Below are 24,424 nucleotides of genomic sequence, written 5' to 3'. Positions count from 1 at the left end.
AGCTAGAGGAGCGCCTGACTCATCTCCTCTCTCTTAATTTGTTCCTTAATTAGACAGTGGGCAAGGGAATGGGAGGAATTCAGAGAAAGGGTTTACTGAGAGAGGAAAGTGAAATATGTGGCAACAATCAGAAATGAGAACTAAGGCTTTCAATGATAGTCTAGTTCCGTGGTCGGCAAACTGCGGCTCGCGAGCCACATGCGGCTCTTTGGCCCCTTGAGTGTGGCTCTTCCACAAAATACCATGGCCTGGGCGAGTCTATTTTGAAGAAGTGGCGTTAGAAGAAGTTTAAGTTTAAAAAATTTGGCTCTCAAAAGAAATTTCAATCGTTGTCCTGTTGATATTTGGCTCTGTTGACTAATGAGTTTGCTGACCACTGGTCTAGTTCAATTAATTTCAGATAAAATAGGAAGCTAAAGGAAGAGGTTGTTAACCTTGGGGAATGTGGATGAAAGCAATGCTTTTCTTTCTGCATAAAAGTTGTGCCAATGCTCTGTCACCTGGACGTAAAGTGCTTGGGTTCTCCAATGAGGGCAAAGTGCAGGAATGCCTTCCTCACTACCTACCTTCCGTGACTGGTGATCGCCTGGCTTTCCAGGGATGGGGGGTCAATAGTTGGCCTGTGAGAAAACACCTTCTCTATGTGCATGAGATTGCAAACGTGGCATAGCTTCAACATCAACCATACGTCTGTGAACTTCCACGTGGCTGGCGGGGCAGGTGGGTGCCCTTCCCCCATCACTGCCCTCTGGGTATCCCTCTCTCAGGACCATCCTTCCTTAGGTGAAGACAGGCAGTTCCTGGTTGGTGATTCATGGCTGGAAGCTCCAGAGAATCCTCCGAGTCTATTTATAGGAAGAGGCTGGGTGGTCAACGTTCCAAGTCGCTTTCTGGAGCAAAGTCTGTATTCTTGGCTCCTGAAAATTATGCTGTAGTGGAGCCAATGAAAGGGACAGAATTTAGTAGCACATGTGAGTATATCTGTTATTATCCTCAGGACGTGGGCTTCTAGCCCTAACCAGCAGCAAGTGGCAAGCTCAGCCCTCCATTGATTAATGTCCAGACCCAGAGGAACTCCTTTTGTGGTCTGGTCCCTAGAGAAGAGAGTAACTTTCTAGGATTTTTCTCTCCGCAGTGTAAAGCATTTCTAGTTACATACTTAGTCCTACAGCACCAAGCACAGCATCACTAAGCTGGCATGACTCAGAGGTCACTTTCGGTATTTAAAATAGATGTCAGTTGCAGAACATTAAGAAGATAGTGTTAAGAGGGCATGCACACACACACACATACACACACACACATACACACACACACACTTATACACATGTGGACACACACACAATAGCTGTACCTTTTATTCTAGGCATCTAAGTAATGGTGCCATGTTTCCAGATGGCCCTACCCACAAGGTGCCTGTGGCTTGGGATGATGAGATGTGTCTACAACACTTCAGTTCAGTGACAAGATACTAACATTGTCAGCAGATTGCTGTGGAAGCAAAAAATCCTATATAATAAAGAGCTAATATGCTAATTAGACCAAACAGCAGAACAACTGTCCGGACGACCTTCCGGACGAAGCTGGGGCTGGGAGGGCCAAGCCCCTTGCACAAATTTCGTGCACCGGGCCTCTATTAAAAAATAAAATAAAAGACAGTGATTAATTCTGCTCAGAAAGAAACAGAGAAGCCAGGGATAGGACCCTTCTCTGGGCAACTTGCTCTACATGGTTCTGGTCTGGACTTGCGCCCCTGACCCTGTTCCCATCCACTGCCCCACCTACAAACACTGTCCAGGTAACTCGCAATCCCTTCTCTGCATATCTCCATCCTGCTTCCAGGGCTTGTACAGGCCTGTTGGCTGGGTCTGTTCTCCCAAGGACAGGCCATGTTAAGTGTGACCCCACAGGCCTGAGGGCTGGCCTAGTGAGCCATGGGCTCATCACAGGTGGGCCGGAATATCCACAGACATGCATAGAAGACTCCTTGTAGGGCAAAGCCAGGGGTAGGAAGGGGAGGGAGGGGCAAGGAATGGGGGCTAGGGGTCATTTCCCCCTGTTCCTTCTACAAAGGCCACAAATTGCTCCCAGATTGTTAAAAAGGCATAGGTGTCAGGTAGAAGGAAAGAACTTTTTTTTTTTTATTAGCTGCTGGATATTAGGATGTGGTCTGGGGGCCTCCATTCATACTCTAGCCCCAGGTCCTGTATATGTTAGGACGGCCTGGAGGAAAGGCTTCCCAGAAATAGAGCTATTTGAGGTTGACTTTGCAAGTATGTGAGTTCTCTGTGTTCAAGCCACTGTGGGTAGTCAGTGGCATGCTGCTGAGTCAGAGGGTTCACAGGGGAAGAGGCGTCAGATCGGCCTATCAGTGAAGACCCTGGAATGCCGTGGCACTGGGATTCCGGTCATAGGTTGTGGGAAATCTTTGAAGTCCTGACATGATCAGATGGGGTTTTAGGACAGTGACTCTGAAGGCAGAAAGGAGGCTGAAGAGAGGGGAGAATGACTTTAGGCTGGGAGGCCAGTTTGGAAGCCTTCTCCGTGCTCCATGGAATGGGGCTTATGGCCCGAACCAAGGCCACACCAGCTTGCCCTCTGCCAGCCGTCCCTATTGTCTGAGTGGCCCCTCTCTCTCAGCAAAGACAAGCTTCTCTGAGACGTGAAGCAGGGCCAACGAGGCAGCACCAAAAAATCCAGACTAAAACAATGCCCTGCATTTGGAAAATAATATTCTTCCTTATCCAAGAATAACCCATCTGAAGCCCAAAGCACCCCTTCCCTAGCACATGTATGATAAACTCTGAGAAATATCTGTCTTTTCTATCACCACCAAAATAAACTTTGGATTATCAGGGAACTATAGCAAATAATCAACTTTTATCTAATTGGTAAAATCGGTATCACTTTATTCACGTTGCTTGGGCGTCTCTTCTCCTTGCTTCTTTTGTGCATTCAATTCTGGTTAGGTCTTGAATCTTCTTTTTTTTCTTTTCTTCTTTACCTTTTTTATTTTTCTTTATGGGGCAACAGACATAATACACTCTTGTGTGCCTTGGAGGGTATGATGGAATTAAAATGAAATGGGCATGACAGGGAGCACATGTCACAGAGACCGGGGTGTTCCGGGAATAGGACGTGAGCAGCAGGGACAGGGAAATGGAACGTTATAGAATGGGACAGGAAGTGTGTAAGCATTTTCCATTCCTAAAAGCCTCGAGTTAGGTGTGCTGCCCTGACCCGGAGCAGCTGGCCGACACGTCTGCCATGTGTGCCAGGGATCCCTTTTGGCTTCCCCTGAAGGACATACAATCGCTCCCAATGCACAGGCAGCGTTTACTGAACTGTTCATTGCTCTGTGCCAGTTACCAGAACCTAGCCCAGTCCTTTCCTTCGAAGTCCTAGATATGAATGTGAAGTTTAAATTTACAGGTAGGACAATTTTACTTATCTCACAACTGTCTTCTTTTATGACTCTATCAGTTATGCTGCATATGGCACATGGCAGTATATACGTTTACACATTATGTACAACTAACTATTCAAGTATATGGGAGTGTGTGATTATCCGAATGTTACCCTGTACAATAATTTAGACTTGCCTTTCTTTGATGTGTTCCTCCCACTCACCCTCCTAGCCAGGCTCTGTGCTAGGCACTGAGTATACAGTGGTATACAAAATAGAAATGATTCTTGACCTTGTAGACCTTCCAATCCAGCCTGAAAAACAGACATCTAGACCAGCAATGAGAAGAAAGCGTGAGAAGGACCCACTCAGACCCATTTAGGGTGTGATCAGAAGCTTCAGCAGCGACACTGGACTGAGAGAAGGAAATTTGAGGAAGGCTTCTTAAGGAATTCACAGCTAATCTGAGGCCTCCAAATGACAGGGAGTTACCCAGCAAAATTGGGGCAATAAGAATTACAGGCAAAGTGAATCACATGAGTAAAATCCCAGATGCAAGAGAAAAGTTAGCAGGTCAAGAAAACTTAAAAAAATTTTTTTTAAACTTTTTAAAGACATGATTCAAGTGTATGATATAAGATGAGATCTGGATGGAGAGAGAGTTGAATAGGTGGCTGAGGAGATAAGTCTAGGAAGATGGATAGAAGTCAGTTCAGAAAAGGTAAGCTAAGCCTCCATCCTGAGAGCAATAGCAAATCAGTGAGATATTGCAAGCAGGGAAGGATCACCATTGTGGCCACATGTGGGGAAGGGATTGGACAGACAAGACTGAAGGCAGAGAGAACACTTAGGAAGCTGTTAGGATAACCCAAATGCAGGGTGATTGGATCAGTGGTCTCAACTTACATCCCTGCTGAGAGAGGACTTCCCTGACCCCCAGACTAAATTAGGACTCTGGGGCAGTCTCACAGCATGGAATTTTCCCTACATGGAATTTATTACTAAATTTATTATATGCATTTCTGTTGCATTTTTTGTTTTGCTAAATGTCTCCTTTTCTAGGTAATGCATTATTCCATGAAGGCCTGTTATACTCATTAGCAACTGTAACACCAGCATCTAGAACAGTACCTTGCAAATAAGAAGGATTCAGTAAATATTTGTGAATGAGTGAGTGGATAGATGAATGGAAATGAGGGGAGTGGACAGATCTGTGGGATACTTGGGAGATGGAATCAATAGGACTGGATGATTGAGGCTGCTGATAAGGGAAAAAGTCAGTCATCAAGAATGAGTCTCGGATTTCTGGCTTGAGTTTCCAAGCAGATAAAGGTGTCACTTACAGAGAAAAGAGACACTTGTGGCTAAGAGGTGGGAAAAGTGGGTTTGAGGCAGGGGGCGGATTGTGATTCAGCATATTGAGTTGTGCATTGGATTCGGTTTTAATAACAGAAGCTACATTCCAAATCTATTTTACAATAAAAGTAACAAATCAAAAAGGCAAACCAACAACAAACAAAAGAAATAGGTATGTAGAAGGATGGATGAACAAATAGTTTTGACTTTTATTGCTGTTTTCCACAGGCTGTCCTTTGTGATTATCTTATTTTAGCAGACAAAACAATTTGTTAAATTATCAGTATGCAATATGTCTGTGTATTAACATAGTGAATTTATTCCACACAAAAATTCACATTTTCCTTAATATGAAGTATTGCATCTTTATATTCATAAAGGAATTAAAATACAGAAAAAAAATATTAGTCTATTGGGAATATAGTAGAAATTATTTTACTTTCATAATTTTTTATCTTACTACATTTTTTTAATCAAAATGGAAAATTGAAAAAAACGTGGGATCTCTCTTCTGCTTTCTTATTTTTATTTTTAAATGTTTCCAAACCAGCCCAGCCGGTGTGGCTCAGTGGTTGAGCAAAGACACATGCACCAAGAGGTCACGGGTTTGTTTCCCTACCAGAGCACATGCCCGGGTTGCAGGCTTAATCTCCAGTAGGCAGTGTGCAAGAGGCAGCCGATCAATGTTCTCTCTCATAGATGTTTCTATATCTCCCTCTCTCTTCCTCTCTTTCTAAAAATCAATGAAAACATATTTAAATGTTTCCAAATCCTATTTCTCCAATTTGAAGGCTTTGATTAAAGTCATCAAGGATCTCTTACATACTTTGTCTTTTAAATTATAGCTCTCATTATGGTTTGAAGGAAAACATAACACTTCTGATGAATACATAACACATCAAAACTTGACTTATGAACAGTGGCATCTAAGCGCTTGTAAACTTTACTCTTTAATAGCACAGCACAGATTAAAAGAAAAAGAAACTGAAGACTCTGTAATTTTATTGCAAATTTAAAATTTCAGACTTGGGAGATTTGCTTTAGTTCCAACAAGGGTAATAATCTCAGAATGTGCTGAGTTCAGATGTAATACAAAAAAATATATATTAGACTGAATCCGATTTAATTAATTGCCCTCCTTGTTTCTCTTGGTTCCCCCTTCTCCTTTCTCTTTTGTAGGTGGTTCAGAAGTGTATTCCTTTCTTAATCGGGCATTTGAAGGACTCAACCCACAGTGACGTCATCCTAAACATCCTCATAGAGATCGCAGGCTATGAACCAGTGGCTTTGAACAGTTTCCTTCCGATGCTGAGAGAGATTGGTGAGAGATTCCCCTACCTCATTGGACAGATGGCGAGGATTTATGGAGCTGTTGGGCATGTGGATGAAGTAAGTTTGGCTTTTTTTTCTCTCTCTCCATTTCCTTAAATTCCACTGGCACTCAATCCATTGAAGCTCTATGACCTACACATTCTTCATGGGACTTCTGAGAGTTCTCATTTCTTTTTGAACCTTTTGCATGGACAGTGGCCTCTGTGTCAAGGCCACATTATATAGCAGGGCTGCGTGGAAGGTTCAGGAAGTGAGGATTTCATTGCTGGAGTGGCACCTGAGGAAGAGAAGGGTTAAAATGTGGAGAGTAGTATGGCAGATTCAAGACCACCTTATAATTACAAAACCAATAAAGGAGTTTCATTTTATTCTGGTCTCAGTTCTGCTTAACCCAGGAGACCATCAGTAAGCACAGAGTAAGAGACTCCCTATCTATCTATATAAAAGCCTAAGCGACCGGAAAGCCAGAACGACCAGAAAGACTGGTTGCCATGACGTGCACTGACCACCAGGGGGAAGACACTCAACACAGGAGCTGCCTCTTAGTGGTTAGTGCTCTCCCACAGCCAACCTTTTGCAGCTGGCCAACCTCCCCTGGTCCCTTCCCCCATCTGGCAGGCCCCACTGGCAGCCAGAAGGAAGGCCCCGATCAGTCCTGATCACCAGCCAGGCCTAAGGACCTCACCCGTGCACCAATTTCGTGCACCAGACCTCTAGTTATTAATGAAAGCCCATGGCTATCCTGTCAATAGGGGCCTGGATGCAGTATGCTTTGCGCCCTCTGGATGAGGTTACTTGGGAGAGTGAAATAAACATCCATGGATGTTAAAAGTCCTAGCCTAAATATTTGCATGATGGAATCTTTTAGCAGGGACCACAGGATGCCATCAGAGCTCGTGGGGATTAGGCGACTAAGAAAGAATTTCCCGAAGTTCAAGTTCTGAAGGGTGTGTGCATGCATGTATACACACACATACATGTATGACTGATGATTTTATATTGGGATTTAGGATCTTTATCTTTTAAAATAAAAGCAAATATATAATTGATAGAGGGAAGCTTTTACTTTTACCCACTGATATATAATAGTTTCCTATAAGATAAAAGAAATTTCTATAGTTCATCAACTCAACCCCTTGATTCTACACAGGAGAAAGTTAAAAACTGGAAAAGCGAGGTGACTTACGCAGACCGAGTTGGCTGGTGACTCAATTGGAATTAGATTTTTGGTATTCTTTGATATTTTTTTCAAATGTTGTGTCCAAATGGATCTTTGGTTCTGCTGAGATTTGTAGAGAGCCTGGTGAATGCCAGGCTTCCTCGTGGTGCAGGGCTTTCCCCTCGAGTTTCCCCAGAGAAGGTGGGAGAGCTGAGCTCCCAAGCAGCCGGCACATGTCAACGTGAGGGTGGATCTTGTAAAAGGATTACTTTGGTAGGGACATGCTGCTTAGTCTAATCCCTCTCTGTCCATTACTGTTGGGAGTGTCTCACGCCTGCCACAATCTGTCTTCTGGTAACACTTTCCCGTGCCGTCGTCACCTTTGCTGCCAGAACCGGCTCAAGTGCCCAAGTGCTTGAAGGCTAACTTCAGCTGACAGCTGTTTGATTGGATCTGCTGATCTTGCAGATTTTTTTCACGGACTGAAAAATGCAGCCTCTGGTGTAGAAGGCCCTGGAATCTTTAGAAAGTGTACGTTTCCTGTGCTTTGACGGTGTTCTTTTTGGCACAAATATACTCATGATTCATTCAAGTGTAGTAATGCACACTGGAAATGACTAAACTTCCCACAGAAAAGGTGATCTATATATATATATTAAAAAAAAAACACACACTAGCCACATAACAATTATGTCACTATAGGTTTTTTCTGACGTAAGGCAAACCTGAGAATGGTCTATTAGGTAATATTGTGTGACACCAGGTGGGAGCAGGAAGAAAGGATCCAAATAACTTTAAGAATCACTTATTTCAGAATTCAGAATATCAAAATATTCTCCTCTCTCTCCCCTCTCTCTCTCTCTCTCTTTATCCCTCTCTCCTTCTGTCTGCCACCACCAACCTCTCATTCTCATGTGACGGTGAACACATTTATGTTGGAGGGAGAAAATATTTATTTTCCGGTGGTTCTGATTCAGCTTTCCAGTAGAGAACGATTGTACAGGAAATAATTCTAAATTCTAAAATTAAACAGTTAATGGCTGCTTATGCTACTATACTTATTCTTGAAACATCTGAACTTTAGCATTCTTTAAAGTTAAAAGGAGTTTGTAAAGGTGATATTTAGGTATTAGAAACCAATAACAAGGGCATTATTCCTGAGTAAAGGAGCCTTGCTGACAATTATAGGTAATCTTCTCAGGCTGATGCTAAATGGAATGAAATAAAGGAATCAAAGAAATTCAGAGCCAGAGGGAGGTAAAGCAGTGTAAAACATTACTTTTAAGAAAAGAGAGCCAGATAAATAAAATGACTCGACAATCAGCAACATACACATTCGTTGTCCTCCATCATTCTTTCTGCCCTGTTCTCTCAATTAGCTGGGCACATGGCCTCCTGAATCCAGACTATATGTTCCAGCCCACAGCAGGAAGGCCCCGATCAGTCCTGATCACCAGCCAGGCCTAAGGACCTCATCCGTGCACCAATTTCATGCACCAGACCTCTAGTTATTAATGAAAGCCCATGGCTATCCTGTCAATAAGAGCCTGGATGCAGTATGCTTTGCACCCTCTGGATGAGGTTACTTGGGAGAGTGAAATAAACATTCATGGATGTTAAAAGTCCTAGCCTAAATATTTGCATGATGGAATCTTTTAGCAGGGACCACAGGATGCCATCAGAGCTCGTTGGGATTAGGCAACTAAGAAAGAATTTCCCGAAGTTCAAGTTCTGAAGTGTGTGTGCATGCATGTATACACACACATACATGTATGTCTGATGATCTTATATTGGGATTTAGGATCTTTATCTTTTAAAATAAAAGCAAATATATAACTGATAGAGGGAAGCTTTTACTTTTACCCACTGATATATAATACTTTTCTATAAGATAAAAGAGATTCTTGTAGTTCATCAACTCAACCCCTTGACTCTACACAGCAGAAAGTTAAAAACTGGAAAAGCGAGGTGACTTACACAGACCGAGTTGGCTGGTGACTCAATTGGAATTAGATCTTTGGTATTCTTTGATATTTTTTTTCAAATGTTGTGTCCAAATGGATCTTTGGTTCTGCTGAGATTTGTAGAGAGCCTGGTGAATGCCAGGCTTCCTCGTGGTGCAGGGCTTTCCCCTCGAGTTTCCCCAGAGAAGGTGGGAGAGCTGAGCTCCCAAGCAGCCGGCACATGTCAACATGAGGGTGGATCTTGTAAAAGGATTACTTTGGTAGGGACATGTAGCACTCAGAACATACTGCTTAGTCTAACCTCTCTCTGTTTAATTTTAGTGAACCTATTCAACTCTAAAGATCTTGTGGAGCCATATTCCTAAAGACCAAAACCAACAGGCAAGATATATATGTGTGTGTGTGTATTTCTACCTAGCCTCTTTCAAAAAAAGAACAGGAAATTACTGACGTACATTGCCAGTTGGGCATGAGGGCAAAAGCTGAGTGTGGGGGCCTGGGCATCTATGGGTAAGGAAACTGCAATAAAGAGGGAGCAGCAAGAACTTTGTCCTGAAAGGGCCCCACCACTCTCTGTTTAGAGAGCTTGGTCTATGGTGAGATAAAGGGATAAGAGAATACATGAGTTATGGAAACTTTTAAAGTGTTAATGGTGAGACAGTCATAGTGATGCTCATGGGGAGGCCAAGGAAGGCCTCAACCCAGTGGTTGTGTCCAGGTTCTTGTCACTGCACAGGAAAGAATTCAAGAGTGAGACAGAGAGGTTTAGCAAAACAGCAGATTTATTAAAGTAACATTAAGCACTTAAGAAGGAAGTGTGGGCAAACTCAGGTAGCAAGTCACACTGAGGGGGTCTGGGTGGAGGTTTTTATGAACTATGGTCAAGGGGAGGGAATGGGGATGGTTCCTGGTCTCTGATGCCGGGGGTGGGGGGCGAGGGGAGATTGTCAGTGCAGCTCATCTCAGTCCCTCTTCTCCAGATGATAGCATGATGATCTGGAGGGCCGAGAGGCTTCAGAACTGCCATGTATGTCAACATGGTTGCCAGCTCTGGCTGAGACTAATTTTGTTTGTCTGAACTGTTTCTTATCCCAGGAAACTGGGAGAGTGACAATGGAGGCCAGGGGAGACAGGTGTCTGGCCACACATCATACCCACAGTGTTCTAACTTAGAAAGGGAGGGGAGAGGTAGAGCCTGAGGCCTTTGTTCCCTATGCTAGCTTTCTTGCCTCAATAGGACCCTAGTGACCTAAGGCCCTAGGATCCCCTCTTCATCCGATCCTGGACTAATCTAAAAATTGACTTAATTTGAAAATTTTCTCTTTGACACCAAAGTGAAAATTTCAGATGCATTTAGGGGTTCCAAGTATTACGTGATTTTGTTGCTAAGACTGAAGAGATTTTAGAAATGAAGAAAAGCTCATCAAATTTTGAGTATCTTGCTCCAATTTTTAAAATGCACAATCTGTGACTAATTGGCTCCTACTGTTCCATCCTCCCTTGTTGCCTGGCTTCTGGCAACCTGCATCGTTTGATCTGTAAGAGGAAGAAGGGAGTCTCCTGGGAGTTTGCAGGCCAGGGATGGTCTCAGGGGTAGAATCAGCTCAGAGTCAATCACACACGTTATTAATTGACTTATACTTCACCTTCTGTGCTTGTGTGAAGCCAGCTGTAAGAACTCTAGGGCCAGCTATGGGGAACCAGATGGGTTGTCATTCAAATCAGGGCCCATCTGAGTGGGCAAACTGCTTCAACAGCTTGTTGCTGCATCATCATTTTTCCATCTGCATTGCACCCAGCAGAGAGAAGTTGCATAAAACAAAAATTAACCCTATAGATCCTTATTTTCTCTATCTCCCAAATTTCCTCACGGATTTTTTTTTTTGCCCAAATTTACATGAAAACATGCTTAATAGCCATAAAATTATTGTGTCACTGAAGGAGGCTGTACAGTAACTCACAGGGCATTTTCAGGAACATGCTGACATCCAACGCATAACTGTTGGATGGAGAGTGAAACCGGGAGGGCCCAAGGGCAGAGAAAATTTCTTCTGGGACAACTGAAGGGTTGTTGCCCCTGAAGTGCAACCTTCCTTGGTGCTGTCTCCTAAAGAGCACAGCTGGTTCTTCACCATGCCAAGATTCACCCATTTCTGCAGAATGCTCAGTTGAACAAATGTATAAATAAGAAATATTATTTTATTAGCTATGTCCTCAAGATGGCAAAATAACACAGGTCCTTTTGTCTTTCTCAAATGAGAAGATTGCCATGGAGACCTCTCACATAACAGCAGAAATGACTTCTTAGTAGCACCTTTGGGGCCATTCCCAGACATCATCCAGGTAATTCATATAAAGCCCTTAGCTCAGTGACAGGAATATAGCAAGTGCTCGATACATTTCAGTTAATAATAATAACAACAGCAAGCAGCAGCAAAAATATAATAAAAACGTGCCTAGCTCTAGAGGGCTAATGAGAGAGGAATGTGCTCCTCCCCACTCTAATGCATCTTTTGTAGAATTACCAGTTTTCTTCCTAAAAATACAACTGTGATCTCACTTCCTTACACAATCTTCTGTTGGCTCATCCCTTGCCTGTAGGATGGATACTAGCTAAACTCCTTGCTTTGCCCCAATCTTCCTTTCTAGCTTTAGCTCTTATCTATCCAGGTTTCTCCATGTCCCTGTATTCTGTCTACTAGCATTTAACATCACTTCCTGAGCACACCTTGCTCTGAAATGTCCTCATCTTCACAGACTATCTTTCTGCCTGGAGAGTCTCCACCCTCTTCTACTACCTATCTTTTCAACCCAGATCAAAAGTTGCCTCCTGTGTAAGTTCTTCCCAATTCCCTTAGGCAACTAGTCACCGCCTTGCTCCCACCACCCTTTGGTTGTACCTGAAATGTCATACCAGCTTTGCCATGTTGTAATTTGCTTGTTCATGTCTATTTCTTCTTCATGAGTCTCTGAGCTCCCAGAAGAAAGGAATTATATCTTATTGATCTGAATTCACCTTTGGCCAAAAGAATACGTGAATAATGGAGAATACTGTTAATTAAGAATTTGAAGGTTGGATTCTCACCAACCACTTTTATTGAATCAAGTCTTTGCTTATTTCTTTTGGGAGACATAATTATCACTTAAGAGAAAGGAGAAAAAATATTAAGAGGACTGTTGCTACTTCAGAGCCTACACAATTTATCTCTGTTACCTAATAGCTGAGAGATGAGTTTGACAGGAGACATGGAGTCATTAACCAGAAAGCATGTGATGAGGCATGTCCATCTATGATTCTCAAAGATTCTGGCTCCTTGGAAGATGACATAAGGGAAAGATGATATTGGATCATGAAAGAGATTTTCATGGATGAGGCCTCAGCAGACATCAAACTGGGGGAAGTGCAGTTCCAAGGAGGAACACTCATCACTGTACTGAGCAGTGATCCCCACCTAGGTTATGTCTGTGTAAGAATCCCTCACATGAATGATCTTGCTTACTGTGGGGGCTCCCATACAGTGCAACACGGTGACGAAGAGGCTGGGCTCAAGAGTCAGACTTGAATCCTGACTCAGCCACTTAACAGCTGAGTGGCCTTGGGCAAGTTTCATCACGTCTCTTGACTCAGTTTCCTCATCTGTAAAATGGGAATAGCAGTCTCAGTCACCTCATAGACTTGTTGTGAGGATTTAATGAATTAAACCATGTAAAACAGTGTCTGGCAATTGGGAAACGTTCAATAAATGTCAGCACTTCGCTTTGTTACTTCCTTTCCCAGTGTTGCCCAAGGCTTTCTCATTGCATGTATTTGGGCTGAAACTTAAGCCTAACACACAAATTAGGGAGGACAGCAACCAAGTATATGGTTTTCTTTTTCCCTTCTTCTCCAGAGAAAGAGGCTGAATAGATGGATATGCATGGGACAAGTCAAAATAAGGCCAGAAGAAGAAAAGTGGTAGCATAGGTAACCACGTGTATCATTAAAGATGTGAAGCAGAGCTGGTTATATCCTTTCTCTGTTTTTACAAAATAACTAGTATATGTAGATCTTTTTTTCTCAGAGTGGAATGTGTATCTGCTTTATATTTATATTGCAGAGCATTTTTTTCCTACGGGGACTAAGAGTAACAAACATAATAATAAAGCCACATTTTGTAAAAATTTCTTAATTTAAAGTAGGCCCATTTTTTGAGATGCACTGGGAGTGCACTACTTTTCATAAAGGGCAGGTGGTCCCTAGCTCCCCACCTATAAAAACAGCTCACATAAGTTTGCAGCCATTTTTTTTCAAGCTCTCATTAACTAAACATGAAGTAGGTTTAAATTGAATGTAGGCCAGACTGACGTTTCTTGTCCATGGAGAACTGAAATAGAATGTCTGTATTCTAGAGGCTTTTGTTTTTCTCATGATTTTCTCCACTCATTAGTCTCTCTCAGCTGTGCATGTGGTCTCGGCCCACTTGTTTGGGTACCGGAGTCATTATAGCCCTCCTTCCTAACACAGGTCAGTGTGGCAAAGAGACGTTTTAGAAATGGCTTTGAGTTTTTGCGAGGCTGAATTGAATTCATGTGTTCTATCCGTCTACTTAAGTCTCAAACAAATTGAAACCATTTTAGTTTAAGAGTCAAATCCTCATTAGGGCAAGTTTCAATGGAAGGCACACTGGTTTGTAGCGTGTTCTTCATAGACATGTTTTGCCCCATGCCAGACCGACAAGGCAGCAGCCCTGTGCGGTGGAAACAGAGAGGATGCTGTGCCCCGTTGTTTTCCCTAGCTGGAGGCCGGCAGCCTGCACCTGTGGAGAATCAGATGGCGTGCCCTCTGGGTGCAGCCGCCGCCAGGGTGGGTGTCAAATCCTGTGCCCTCTGCCTTGTTTTCCTAACTGGCTGGGAGACGCTGGCCAAGCACCAGGGCGGGTTTATTACATCCTCTCTGGGCTCAGAGACCTGGACACTTTTCAAGTAAAGAAGTGACACACATCTTGCCCAGGTCGCGTTTCTGTGACATCCGGCAGGCCTTGCACAAAAGCACTTTTGGGAGGAAAAGGAAAAGACCGACAAAGGCAACTGAAAGCCACATCACTATCCTCATCCTGGCTGTGGGAAAACATCCTGCAAAATAGGAGCCCGATAGACCATTTGTGCAGACGATTTGTGCCCTTAACTCGCAAACCAAGATGAAAGGAATTGGGCCGCATGCTATAAGAGGAAGGACCTGTGAGTGCAAACCACAATGTCCCCCAAAGGTGGTAAAAGTTAGTTAACACTTTGGTAGGCTCAATAACTTTGGGGATTTCTTTTCTCAAGCCTTGGTTGGTGCCAGGCAGCTACTGCTTGGTACTGTAGAATTGTCATCCATTAGGGACAATTTTTTAAATCCCAAATAAAAATAGCTTTTTTTGTTTTTTATATCATAAGAAGGTTACATGCTAACTGTAAATAATACTAGCAATAGGACTCTTGCACAGTATAAAGAAAAAGGAAAACATTTTAGTACAAAATAAGCTCTCAAATAACTGCTGGTATTTCATATCCTCCTTTCTTCAGTGACACCGGGTTAAGCTGCTGATTTCTTTTTAGGTGCAGCACCCAGTGCTGGTGATGGGGACACAGAGGAGTCCCTAGAGGGACTCACAGTGAATGGGGATGAGGGAGATGTACAAACAAATGATTCCAATTTAATCGTCAAGTCCTCTCTAGGACCGAGTCTCTATAGAAGGCACACTGGATTGCAGACTGGGCCAGAGTATGAAAACTCCTCATTGACTAGCAGGCAGTTCCTGTCTTCTATCTTCTCTCTCCAAAAGTGTTTATCACTGGTACCCAGGTGACCAGGAGCAGTATTTTGTTTCTGTTCATAGTGCAGACAAGTAAGTGAATACTATGCACTTCAGTTCCTAAGAGACGAAAAGAGCCCAGTCAAAGGACAGAAAGTCCCCACAAATAGTTGCAACCCTAGAGTAGTAAATGGTTACAGAAGTTACATGTTGCAATAATTCTCGACAGTGTCTTATAATTATCAACTGTAATTGAGACCAACTGACCAATTCTGCAAAGGGCTCCCAGGTCCTCCGTGAGCAGGCAGCTAGGCGAGCCCCAGGACACCGCAGTGGCGCCTAGAAGGAGCCTCTGCCCGGCCAGCTGTCCCTCAGGGTGCAGGCCAGGAGTGGTCAGCCTGGTCCCCACCCGTCTGATCTTCCCGTCTTCAGAGGGGCACAGTCTGACTTTCTCACACCAGGATCTGTGAGGGAAGTCGGCCTGTGCGTGCCCCAAGCAAAGCAGGAAGTTTCCACCTAGTGACTGCCCCTTCCAGCCTTGAGCTCGAGAAGTGAATGAATCACCAGAAAGGACAGCTGGCCATTGGCCACAGAAGGGTCTAGTGGGTGAAGTAGTTGCTAATTCCAGCTCAAATCCCGCTGCTCTTTTAAGATGGCAGCTGCAGTCCTTAACCCCACACACACCCCGCCCCAGGCCTCAGATTTAAATCACTTGGTATAAGTCTGCTACTTCCAGCTGCCCACATCGGCAGGCATTTTTTTTTTTTTTTGGCTATGACAAACCAAAGCAACTACCTCCATGTAAGTGAGCTGGATAAAGCAAGATTGTCTTTTAATAAACAGTCACCCCCTCCCCCCCAAAAAAAACCACTTCCCAGAACCCATCTTCTCTACAACTCCACATCTCTAAAGTACTATTTGGTTACCAACTCCTTCTTATGATTGGTAGGTTCAAATTAAGTTGGCAGAAAAGGAGGAAACAGGTCCCCTTAGAAAGTGACAATGACCTTGAAGTCAAGATGCATAGATTTTAATGAACCTGTACAGTAGATACAACGGAAACAGTAGATATAATGACCTGACTCCTCTGTTATTCTGTTGAGAAATGGCAAGATGAAACCATGCTATGTTATAATGTGCCCCCTCCCCATTCATATGTTGAAAGCTAACCCCAAGGTAAGGTGTTAGGTGGAGGGGAGTGGGTGCTTTGGGAGGTAATTAGGTGATGAGAGGGGAGCCCTCAGGGATGGGATTAGTGCCCTTATAACAGAGCCCCAAGAAAGCTCCCTTGCCCCCTCCCTCCGTGGAGCCAAGCACCAGATCTGCCAGCACTATGATCTTGGACTTTCAAACCTCCAGAACTGTGAGAAATAAATGCCTGCTGTTTATAAGCCACCCAGTATGTGATATTTTATGATAGCAGCCTGAAAGGATTAAGACAAACCAGGAGGCCATTTAAGAATTCAACACAACCCTATCTAGAAATCCTAAAAGGTCATTTTACTTTATTCCCACCATTTACATAAAAGTGAGCTCACTGATGAGTGGGAAGCAATTTGTAAGGTAATTAATTGCTTTCTCCAGGCTAGGATATTTTAAACTTCCTCATTTGAGCATACCCTAGCCAGACATACCTTCAAAACCCCATCCTATTAGTTGCAAATGTTTCATTATTTTTATTTACTTATTTATTTATGCCCTACTTACTTCCAGCAAGTGGTTAAGGCAGTTCACAATGAAAACATAGTTGATCTGTGACCAAAAAAAAACATTAATCCAAGGCAAAATCTGGGAACAAAGAAAGGGAGCATTGGAGAGATTGGGAGGGGAAGTGGGGTTAAGGTACCAACCCTCGCCCCCCAAAAAACCCCAAAACTATATCAAACTCCCCTAGCTAAAGAAATTGCCAATCTCGGGCAAGGTTTACAATTTTGCAAACTGTATTTTTCCATTTCATTCTCCCTTATAAGTAATGAAATAATACCCTTCCAAATATTTCTGTCTAACATATTTGGGAAGTTACATCTCAACTGCCATGGAAAAAGAAATCTGGCAATTTCTTTTTTAAAATAAGTAGGTGCAAAGAAAGATAGGCATCTTGTATTTAATTATATAATGAGTAAATTATGTAATGTAATGAGTAAATTATGGAAAGTTCAACTGTAGCTGATGTATAGTTCGACTAAGTTAAGTCTTACCATATTGTTAATAAGCACAAAGTACATTTTTTTCCTGGCAAAAGGTTCAAACACAATTTCTTTTTCTTTCTTTTTTCTTCCTTCCTATTTCCTTTCTTCCTTTTTTGACCCATAATCAGCATCTTTCTTCAAAATCGTTTTCCATGATTGGGGCCACAAGCTCTGTGGTTACTTTTTTCTATCATTCTGTGATTACCCCACATTTGCTAAACAGATATTGTGTAATTAAAGATGGGCTGCTTCTTTGAGTTCTCTAGAAATGTTCCAATGCTAAAGTCCCCAATGGTCTTTCAAAAGTTTGCTTAACTGAAACAAAAGAAATAGTGGAACCATTGTTCAGGATAATCAACCAGAGGTCATTTACATGAGGGGACCAATGTTGTGAAGGAAGAAGAAATTCTGGCTCTGTATAATTCATCCTGGGACCCTTGAGCCCACACAAAAGATTTGCCTTTAAGAGGCTAAGTTCCCAAGCCCCCAGTTTTTTAGAGTAAATCTGAACTATGGGACGTTCAAATTTTTTATCAAACCACAAAATAACCTATGTTCAAAGTTCAAATTAGATGGACTTCTATGAGCTTTGAGGTCTGTTAAGTATTTGGGAGTCAATACAAATAAAAGAGGCTGGGAAATAAGCTCTCAGCACAAATGGAGAGATTTGAGATTTCAAACATAAGTGCAGCTGCACTAAATGCTATTTTAAGGAAAATGATCTTAAACTGGAAAATTTTATTTGACAGCAGACCATGTCCAGTTTTCTGCCCCTTAAAAATATAAATCATGCTTAAAGCATAATTTATTTGGTTACATTATTGCCTCAAATAGCAAATCACATTCTCTGATTTCTGTTTTAAAACCTAAGTCAATTTCATTCAAACATCTTTTTGAGGAAGGCATAGTACCATATTTAAGTGAAAGCCATTATTGCTTTATAAATACAAAAATTATACCTGTGTGGGTTTTTTTTTTTACAAGGGTGGGGTTTACTTTAGCATTCTGTGCCAAAGGCATAGAGTTGAACTGAGTCCAACAGAGCCTTAATTTTTGCCATGTTACAAAATTTGAGCTCATTCAAAACAAAGGATACATCTGTTTTCATCAGCTGTTTTTTGACTTTTATTACTGGGACTTATTTTAAAAATTGTTTTGCCTAGACAGTATTGTTCTACTAGGCATGATTTATTACTCTCCCATGTGCCCATAGAATCTATGAGTTCCTGAAATCATGAAACTGAATAAAAACAATAAGGAAAGAATGGAAACTTATTCCATCTACATTGATTAAATAATCATTTAGAATATGTAAATATGTTTAAATTCTAATAGCATTTTTGTTTATCAATGGGAAGAAAAATATGTTCAATTAAAAAATGGAGGCATGATCAGAGGATAAAAGAATGAATTGAAGGCTGTGACTTTTTGGACTGCTATTTTAAAAATCAGCTCAAAACTAGAGGTTTATCTGCCTAAGAGAGACTTTAACAATGTGTTTTTGTTTATTTAATCTCTACTTTATTCCACAAAAAAGGGATCTCAGGGAGCTTGCCCTCTTAGTGTTCTGTTAAAGAATTAGTAAATCTTAGCTTTTGAATATGATAAGCTAACAACATTTGATGACTACTTACTGTACAAGTGTTTTGCATATGTTTTTATACTAATATTTTAAGAGTTGAAGTGCATATCCTTGTCTGGGTAGCATAATTCTTAGAGAATGAAATTTCTTAATTGTATAATTATTTTAGAATTTATAGATGACTGGATAGCTTGGTCATTACTGCCTTGCCTAATCCAATAGCATTTTATGGAATTACAAATGTTATAATAGTTGAATATTATTACTTCAGACACTAAAAAAGATTGAAGAAGATTGGGAAATAATTGCAACAAGAAAAAGATCTAGCTATCTATAGATAATAAGTTAAAATTGGGTTCAGGTCACTAAGAAAATCTTGTTATATAGTGTTTTGAATGTATCATGTTCCATTAAAAAAAAAAAAAGGAAACAGGCTTTCACAGTAAAATGAGTGTATTTCACATCTAGGTAAACTTTTTGGCAAGTTACCAAAATAACTAGTCCATGTTTGCTTATATTGAGCTAGTTTGGGATCTTTGGTCATTTCTACAGCTCCCAACCTTTATCAATTCACAAAATTTGTTAACTGAAAAAAATTAAGGGGTTAGATTGCTTCTGAGACAGCCTGCTTTTAGTTTTTGTGATAATTTAAATATGTCTGCATTGGCATTTAGTATTTGACACTCAAGTAGAAGTAGGTAACATTTATTTAGCATTCCCGTGTGCAGGGCATTGTTCTAAAATGCTTTGTTTCGAACTTACTGAATCCTCACAGCCACTCTATGAGGCAGGTGTTACTATTAATCCGTTTTGTAAACTGAGCCATGGAGATAAGTAACTTGCCCAAAGTCCATGACTGGTCTGTTGAGGTGCCAGGATTCAAATATATGAAGGTTCTGAGCCCCCCTGTGACTACCACAGGGACCTGGCTCAGAGAAGAGGCTCAGCTGTGAGGGTTTCTAGGGTATTGTCACATTTCTGTTCTCTGAGGGTGGGATTTTCCTTTGTGAATATTTAACCAAAGAAAATCTTTCATGCTTATTGACAATTTGAACAGCCAGTAGTCTTACTTGCCTCACTAGTCTCTTACTTGCCAATAGTGATTTTCAACAATGAACATGATGCCAAGCAACACATTAAGCACTGAAGGTACAAAGATGAACATGTCATGCCCCACCTTTGAGGGGCACACCAGGGAGAGTGAGACAAATTCACGCATGAGTTGCAGACAAAGATGTCAGAGCTGTCATGGAGATACCTCAGAGGCCTGAGGAGCACAGAGATAGGAGCAACCAACCTGCCCTGGGAGAGCCAGGAAGGGTTTCGCAGAAGAGGTGACGTTTGAATTGGTTGAAAGACGGTAGGTATGTTCCAGGAAGAGCAGGGGAGGAAGGGCTCCCGTAGCCAAAGGTCTGCCCTCCCGGAAGCATCTGCTCCTTAAAGGGAACTGAGTTGGGAGGATTGTTAGAGAAAGACTCTAGGGGTGTTCTCTTAAAAATGGTAACAAATACCCAGTTACAAGTAGCTCCAAAAAGAAGCAGATTTCAACATGTCCAGTAGCAACACCACTTCATAAATGTTGTACCAAACATATCAGGATCTATTTTAAAAGGATTTGCAGATAAGTTTCTCTTTGGCTTTCTCATAATTATAGTTCTCATTCCCAAACTCTGTGTCCTAAACCAAATGGATCCCTTTTTAAAAAGGGTGGCATTATTCTAATATCTCTCTCTCTCTCTCTCTCTCTCTCTCTCTGTCTCTCTCTCTCTCGTCTTCTATGGAGAACAAAGAAAGATAAAAAACAGATTTCAAAATATTTTATGTTACCCACATTTTTCATTATCTGCTATGGACAATTGCGTTGCAAAAAGCAAATGGCTGTGGCCATTCTTCAATCTGCACACCTGAGTTGGGTCATGCATACAAAATAATGTATAATGAGGAGAATTAATATGTGGATGAAAAACAGAGCTCACATGCATTTGGGTGTACAGTCAGCCCCTTGTATCTGCGGGTTCAGCATTTGTGGCTTCAACTAACCCAAGGATCAAAAATATATATTTTTTAAAAGTGTTTCGTTGTTGTTGGCGTGTACTATGTAGTTAGGCCTGCGATGGTTGCATCTGTACTGAACATGTACAGACTTCTTTTTCTTGTCATTATTCCACAAACAATACAGTATAACCACTATTTACATAGCATTCCCATTGTATTAGGTAATCTAGAGATGTTTTAAAGTGGTATCAGCAGGGGGTCTTGGAACCAATCCCCCTCAAATACCAAGGAGCAACTGTTTAGTAACTTGCTAAAGAAGGGAAACCTCAGTTTAAAGGCAACAAGAGCATCTGCTCATGGTGGAAAGTAGAGGGAAAGACCAACTGGAAGATGTGCTGGAGACCTAAACTCAAACCACACTCCATCTGACCTCGGAAAAGCTGAACTTGCATTCTCAACACGATAGTAATGGCATAATGGAAAGCCATGTCTTAACAGTTTAGAATATCTTTCAACTCTGTAGATATGACTTTCCAGTTTGGAATGTCTTTCAACTCTGACCAACCAAGATAAAAGCAGAAATTTCTCTTTTCTAGGAGATCCACGAAGATTTGAGATCAATAGGTTGATCTATCTATCATCTATCTTTCTTTCTATCCACCTCACAGATTTCATATTTGCAAATTCACCTACTCGCTAAAATGTGTTTGTAACCTCAAATCAATACTTGAGGCACTTCTGGGGTCATTCAGAGGCAGGCACAGAGCAGTGAAAAATTTGAGTCACCAGACACAAGGTTCCCAGCTGAGGTCCATCAAGTCAATGCTTGGCCTTCTTCTTTCAGCTCTCTTCTTATAAACAAGTGTCTGTTCTTTGGGGGAGGGGGGGCTACTTATTGCCACATTTTCTCTTTTCTGTGCTTTTTGGTGGTTATTTAAAATGCCCCACAAGTATAGTGTTAAAGTGCTCTCTGGTGTTCTTAAGTGCAAGAAGGCTGTGATGTGCCTTACAGAGAAAATTGGTGTGATACACAAGCTTCATTCATGCATGAGTCATACATAGTGCTGTTGGTTTGACTTCAATTTTAATGAATTAAGAACATATATTAATTAAGATGTCTTTACATAGATTCACATGTAAAACAAGGCTTTGTATCAATGAAAATGTGTGACCAGAGGCTTGCAGGAACATATTTCCCTTAGGAGCAATGTTTCAGTATCACTAATTCAGTGTTTGAAGTGACTTTTTAGAGCATAGCTGCCATGAACAATGATAATTGACTGTGTGTACACACACACACACACACACACACACACACACACAGAATGATATATCATCATATTGACCAGCGATGGAGTCTACTGAGCAGAGTCATCTAAGGTAAAATAATTTTCCACCTACTCCCAGATTCTAGAGTAGGGTGACCAACTGTCTCAATTTGCCTTTGACTGAGAGGTTTCCCAAGATAAGGGACTTTCAATGGTAAAACTGGGGAAACTCCAGGACAAATTGATAAGAATTGGTTTTTCTACTCCAGAGTTTCTCAAAGCTGAAGACTTGGGGTGGCGGGGGAGAGCCACACAAACCCATCAACTTTTGCTCTGGAGCTAGTAACCCCACCACCATTAAGGAAGAGACTCAAGCCCTCACTGGTTTGGCTCAGTGGATAGAGCGTCAGACTGAGGACTGAAGGGTCCCAGGTTCGATTCTGGTCAAGCGCACATGCCCAGGTTATAGGCTTGATCCCCAGTAGGGGGCGTGCAGGAGGCAGCCCCTCCTCTCATCAATTGATGTTTCTATCTATTCTCTCTCATCATGGATGTTTCTATCTCTCTCTCTCCCTCTCCCTTCCTCTATGAAATTAATTTTAAAAAATATTTAAAAAAGAAAGAGACTCATGGGATAAATACACCCCCAAGCAGTTAAGCAGCACTGGCCCCCCTCAGGCTTCTGAGGGCTCCTAAAGAGGCCTGCATTTCCCTGGGGAAGCTTCATTGAGAAAGTGCTGAGGGCAAACTCATTTGATTAACACTTTCAATGGCCCTCACAAGTGTCTCTCAAAGAGTTGCATTGTGAAGAAATATAAAGATTTTGTCATTATAAAATAAAAAAGCAAGAGACAAGAGTGAGGTGGGGGGGGGGGCGGTCAATGGAGGGGAGATAGAACATCTATAATACTTTCAACAATAAAGACAAACTTTAAAAATAAATAAATAGCAGTGCCCCCCCCAAATAAAATAAAATAAGATAAAATAAAACATAAAAGTAAGAATAACAGATGCTGGATAAAATAATTTTATGCAGACAGCTAAATATATTATTTTCTGTTACTGGTTTGCAAATTGATAAAGAAAAGAAAGAAAAGAAGAAAGTGTGGATTTTAGGACCAAATCTACATTTCCTAAATCAGCAAATTTTCAAAATTTTAGAGATTTAGAACTAAAAATTAAAATTATCTGGGAGGTTTAAAAAATTCCCATGCCTGGACCACATCCAATTCAGTCACATTATATGGGAATGGGGAGGGGAGGTGTGCAGCCATTAAAATATCCTCACAAGGAGAATAGTGTTGAAGAAGGGTCTTGGGAAAGTTCAGCCGAGAAAAGGCACTATAATCAATTGGTGATGCTGCCGTGGGTGCCAGAGAGGGGAAGGTTGCAGCACGCAGGGCTGCACTAAACGGTCTTTTTCAGCCCAGGCCAAGTGGAAACAATCAGAAATCAGGCGGATCTTGATTTGAGTCTTGCTCTGTCACTGTGACTCTATCACCTGTGTGACCTTGGTCCGGTGGTTGGCCCTTTGACATCAGGACCCATCCTGATACTCATTTGCTAGGTTGTTGTGAGGATTAAGTAAGGAAGCATATGCCAAGTACCTGGCACACAGTGGATGCTTAATAAAGGGAAATTATTGTCATCATAACCAGGCACCCACACTTTCATGTTTGGCCACATTCTGAATTACATTCTGTTATCCTGACAAAGAATAACAAAGGAGCTTTATGATATAAGAGTAGCGGTATTTTAAAAACAAGTAAACTGATAAAAATGAATGGAGTGGCCAAGGCCATGTTGGAAGCATATATTCTAGTTCAAGGGTCAGTAAATGAATGCCCGTGGGCCAAATCCAGCCACACCTATTTATTGACTTATTGTCTGGAGCTGTTTTCCCACAGCAAAGACCATATAGCCCACCAAGCCAAAAATATTCACTGTCTGGTCCTTTACAGAAAATGTTTGCTGACCCTTGATTTTAGTTCATCAGTTCTCAGTGTGGTCCATGAACTCCTGGGGTCATTAGGGGTTCTATTTTCACAATAATACCCATACATCAGTGACCCTTTTCACTGTGTTAACATTTGCACTGAAAGGACAAAAGCAACAATGAGTAAAGCTGCTGGTGCCTTAGCACAAATCAAGGCAGTGGCACCAAACTGTACTCATGGCTGCATTCTTCCCCACCACATACTTGCAGAAAAAAGAAAAAAAAACTTAGGGTTTCTCAGCCTTGGTTGGGCAGGGAGGGGATGTTTAGCAGTATCTCTGACCTCTACCCACTAGATACCTACTGCCAGCACTTTCTCCCTCTCCCCAGCTGTACCAACTGAAAATGTCTCCAGAAATACTTCTTAAATTTCTCAGTATTAACTTCACATATGATAAAT

General features: G+C 41.7%; 1 protein-coding gene across 5 annotated transcripts in view; it reads left to right on the top strand.

Moving 5' to 3' along the window:
* VEPH1 (ventricular zone expressed PH domain containing 1) overlaps positions 1-24,424 on the top strand; it is a 192,717-nt gene that overhangs the window by 60,166 nt on the left and 108,127 nt on the right. For all 5 annotated transcript variants that reach the window (XM_079766886.1, XM_079766882.1, XM_079766885.1 and 2 more), the window contains one exon: positions 5,942-6,151. In XM_079766886.1, the coding sequence (XP_079623012.1) occupies positions 5,942-6,151 (210 nt within the window). The remainder of the gene's footprint in view (positions 1-5,941; positions 6,152-24,424) is intronic.

This window comes from Cnephaeus nilssonii, assembly GCF_951640355.1.
Source record: "Cnephaeus nilssonii genome assembly, chromosome: 3".
NCBI classification, from domain to species: Eukaryota; Metazoa; Chordata; class Mammalia; order Chiroptera; family Vespertilionidae; genus Cnephaeus; species Cnephaeus nilssonii.
This window is presented reverse-complemented; position numbering and strand designations above follow the sequence as displayed.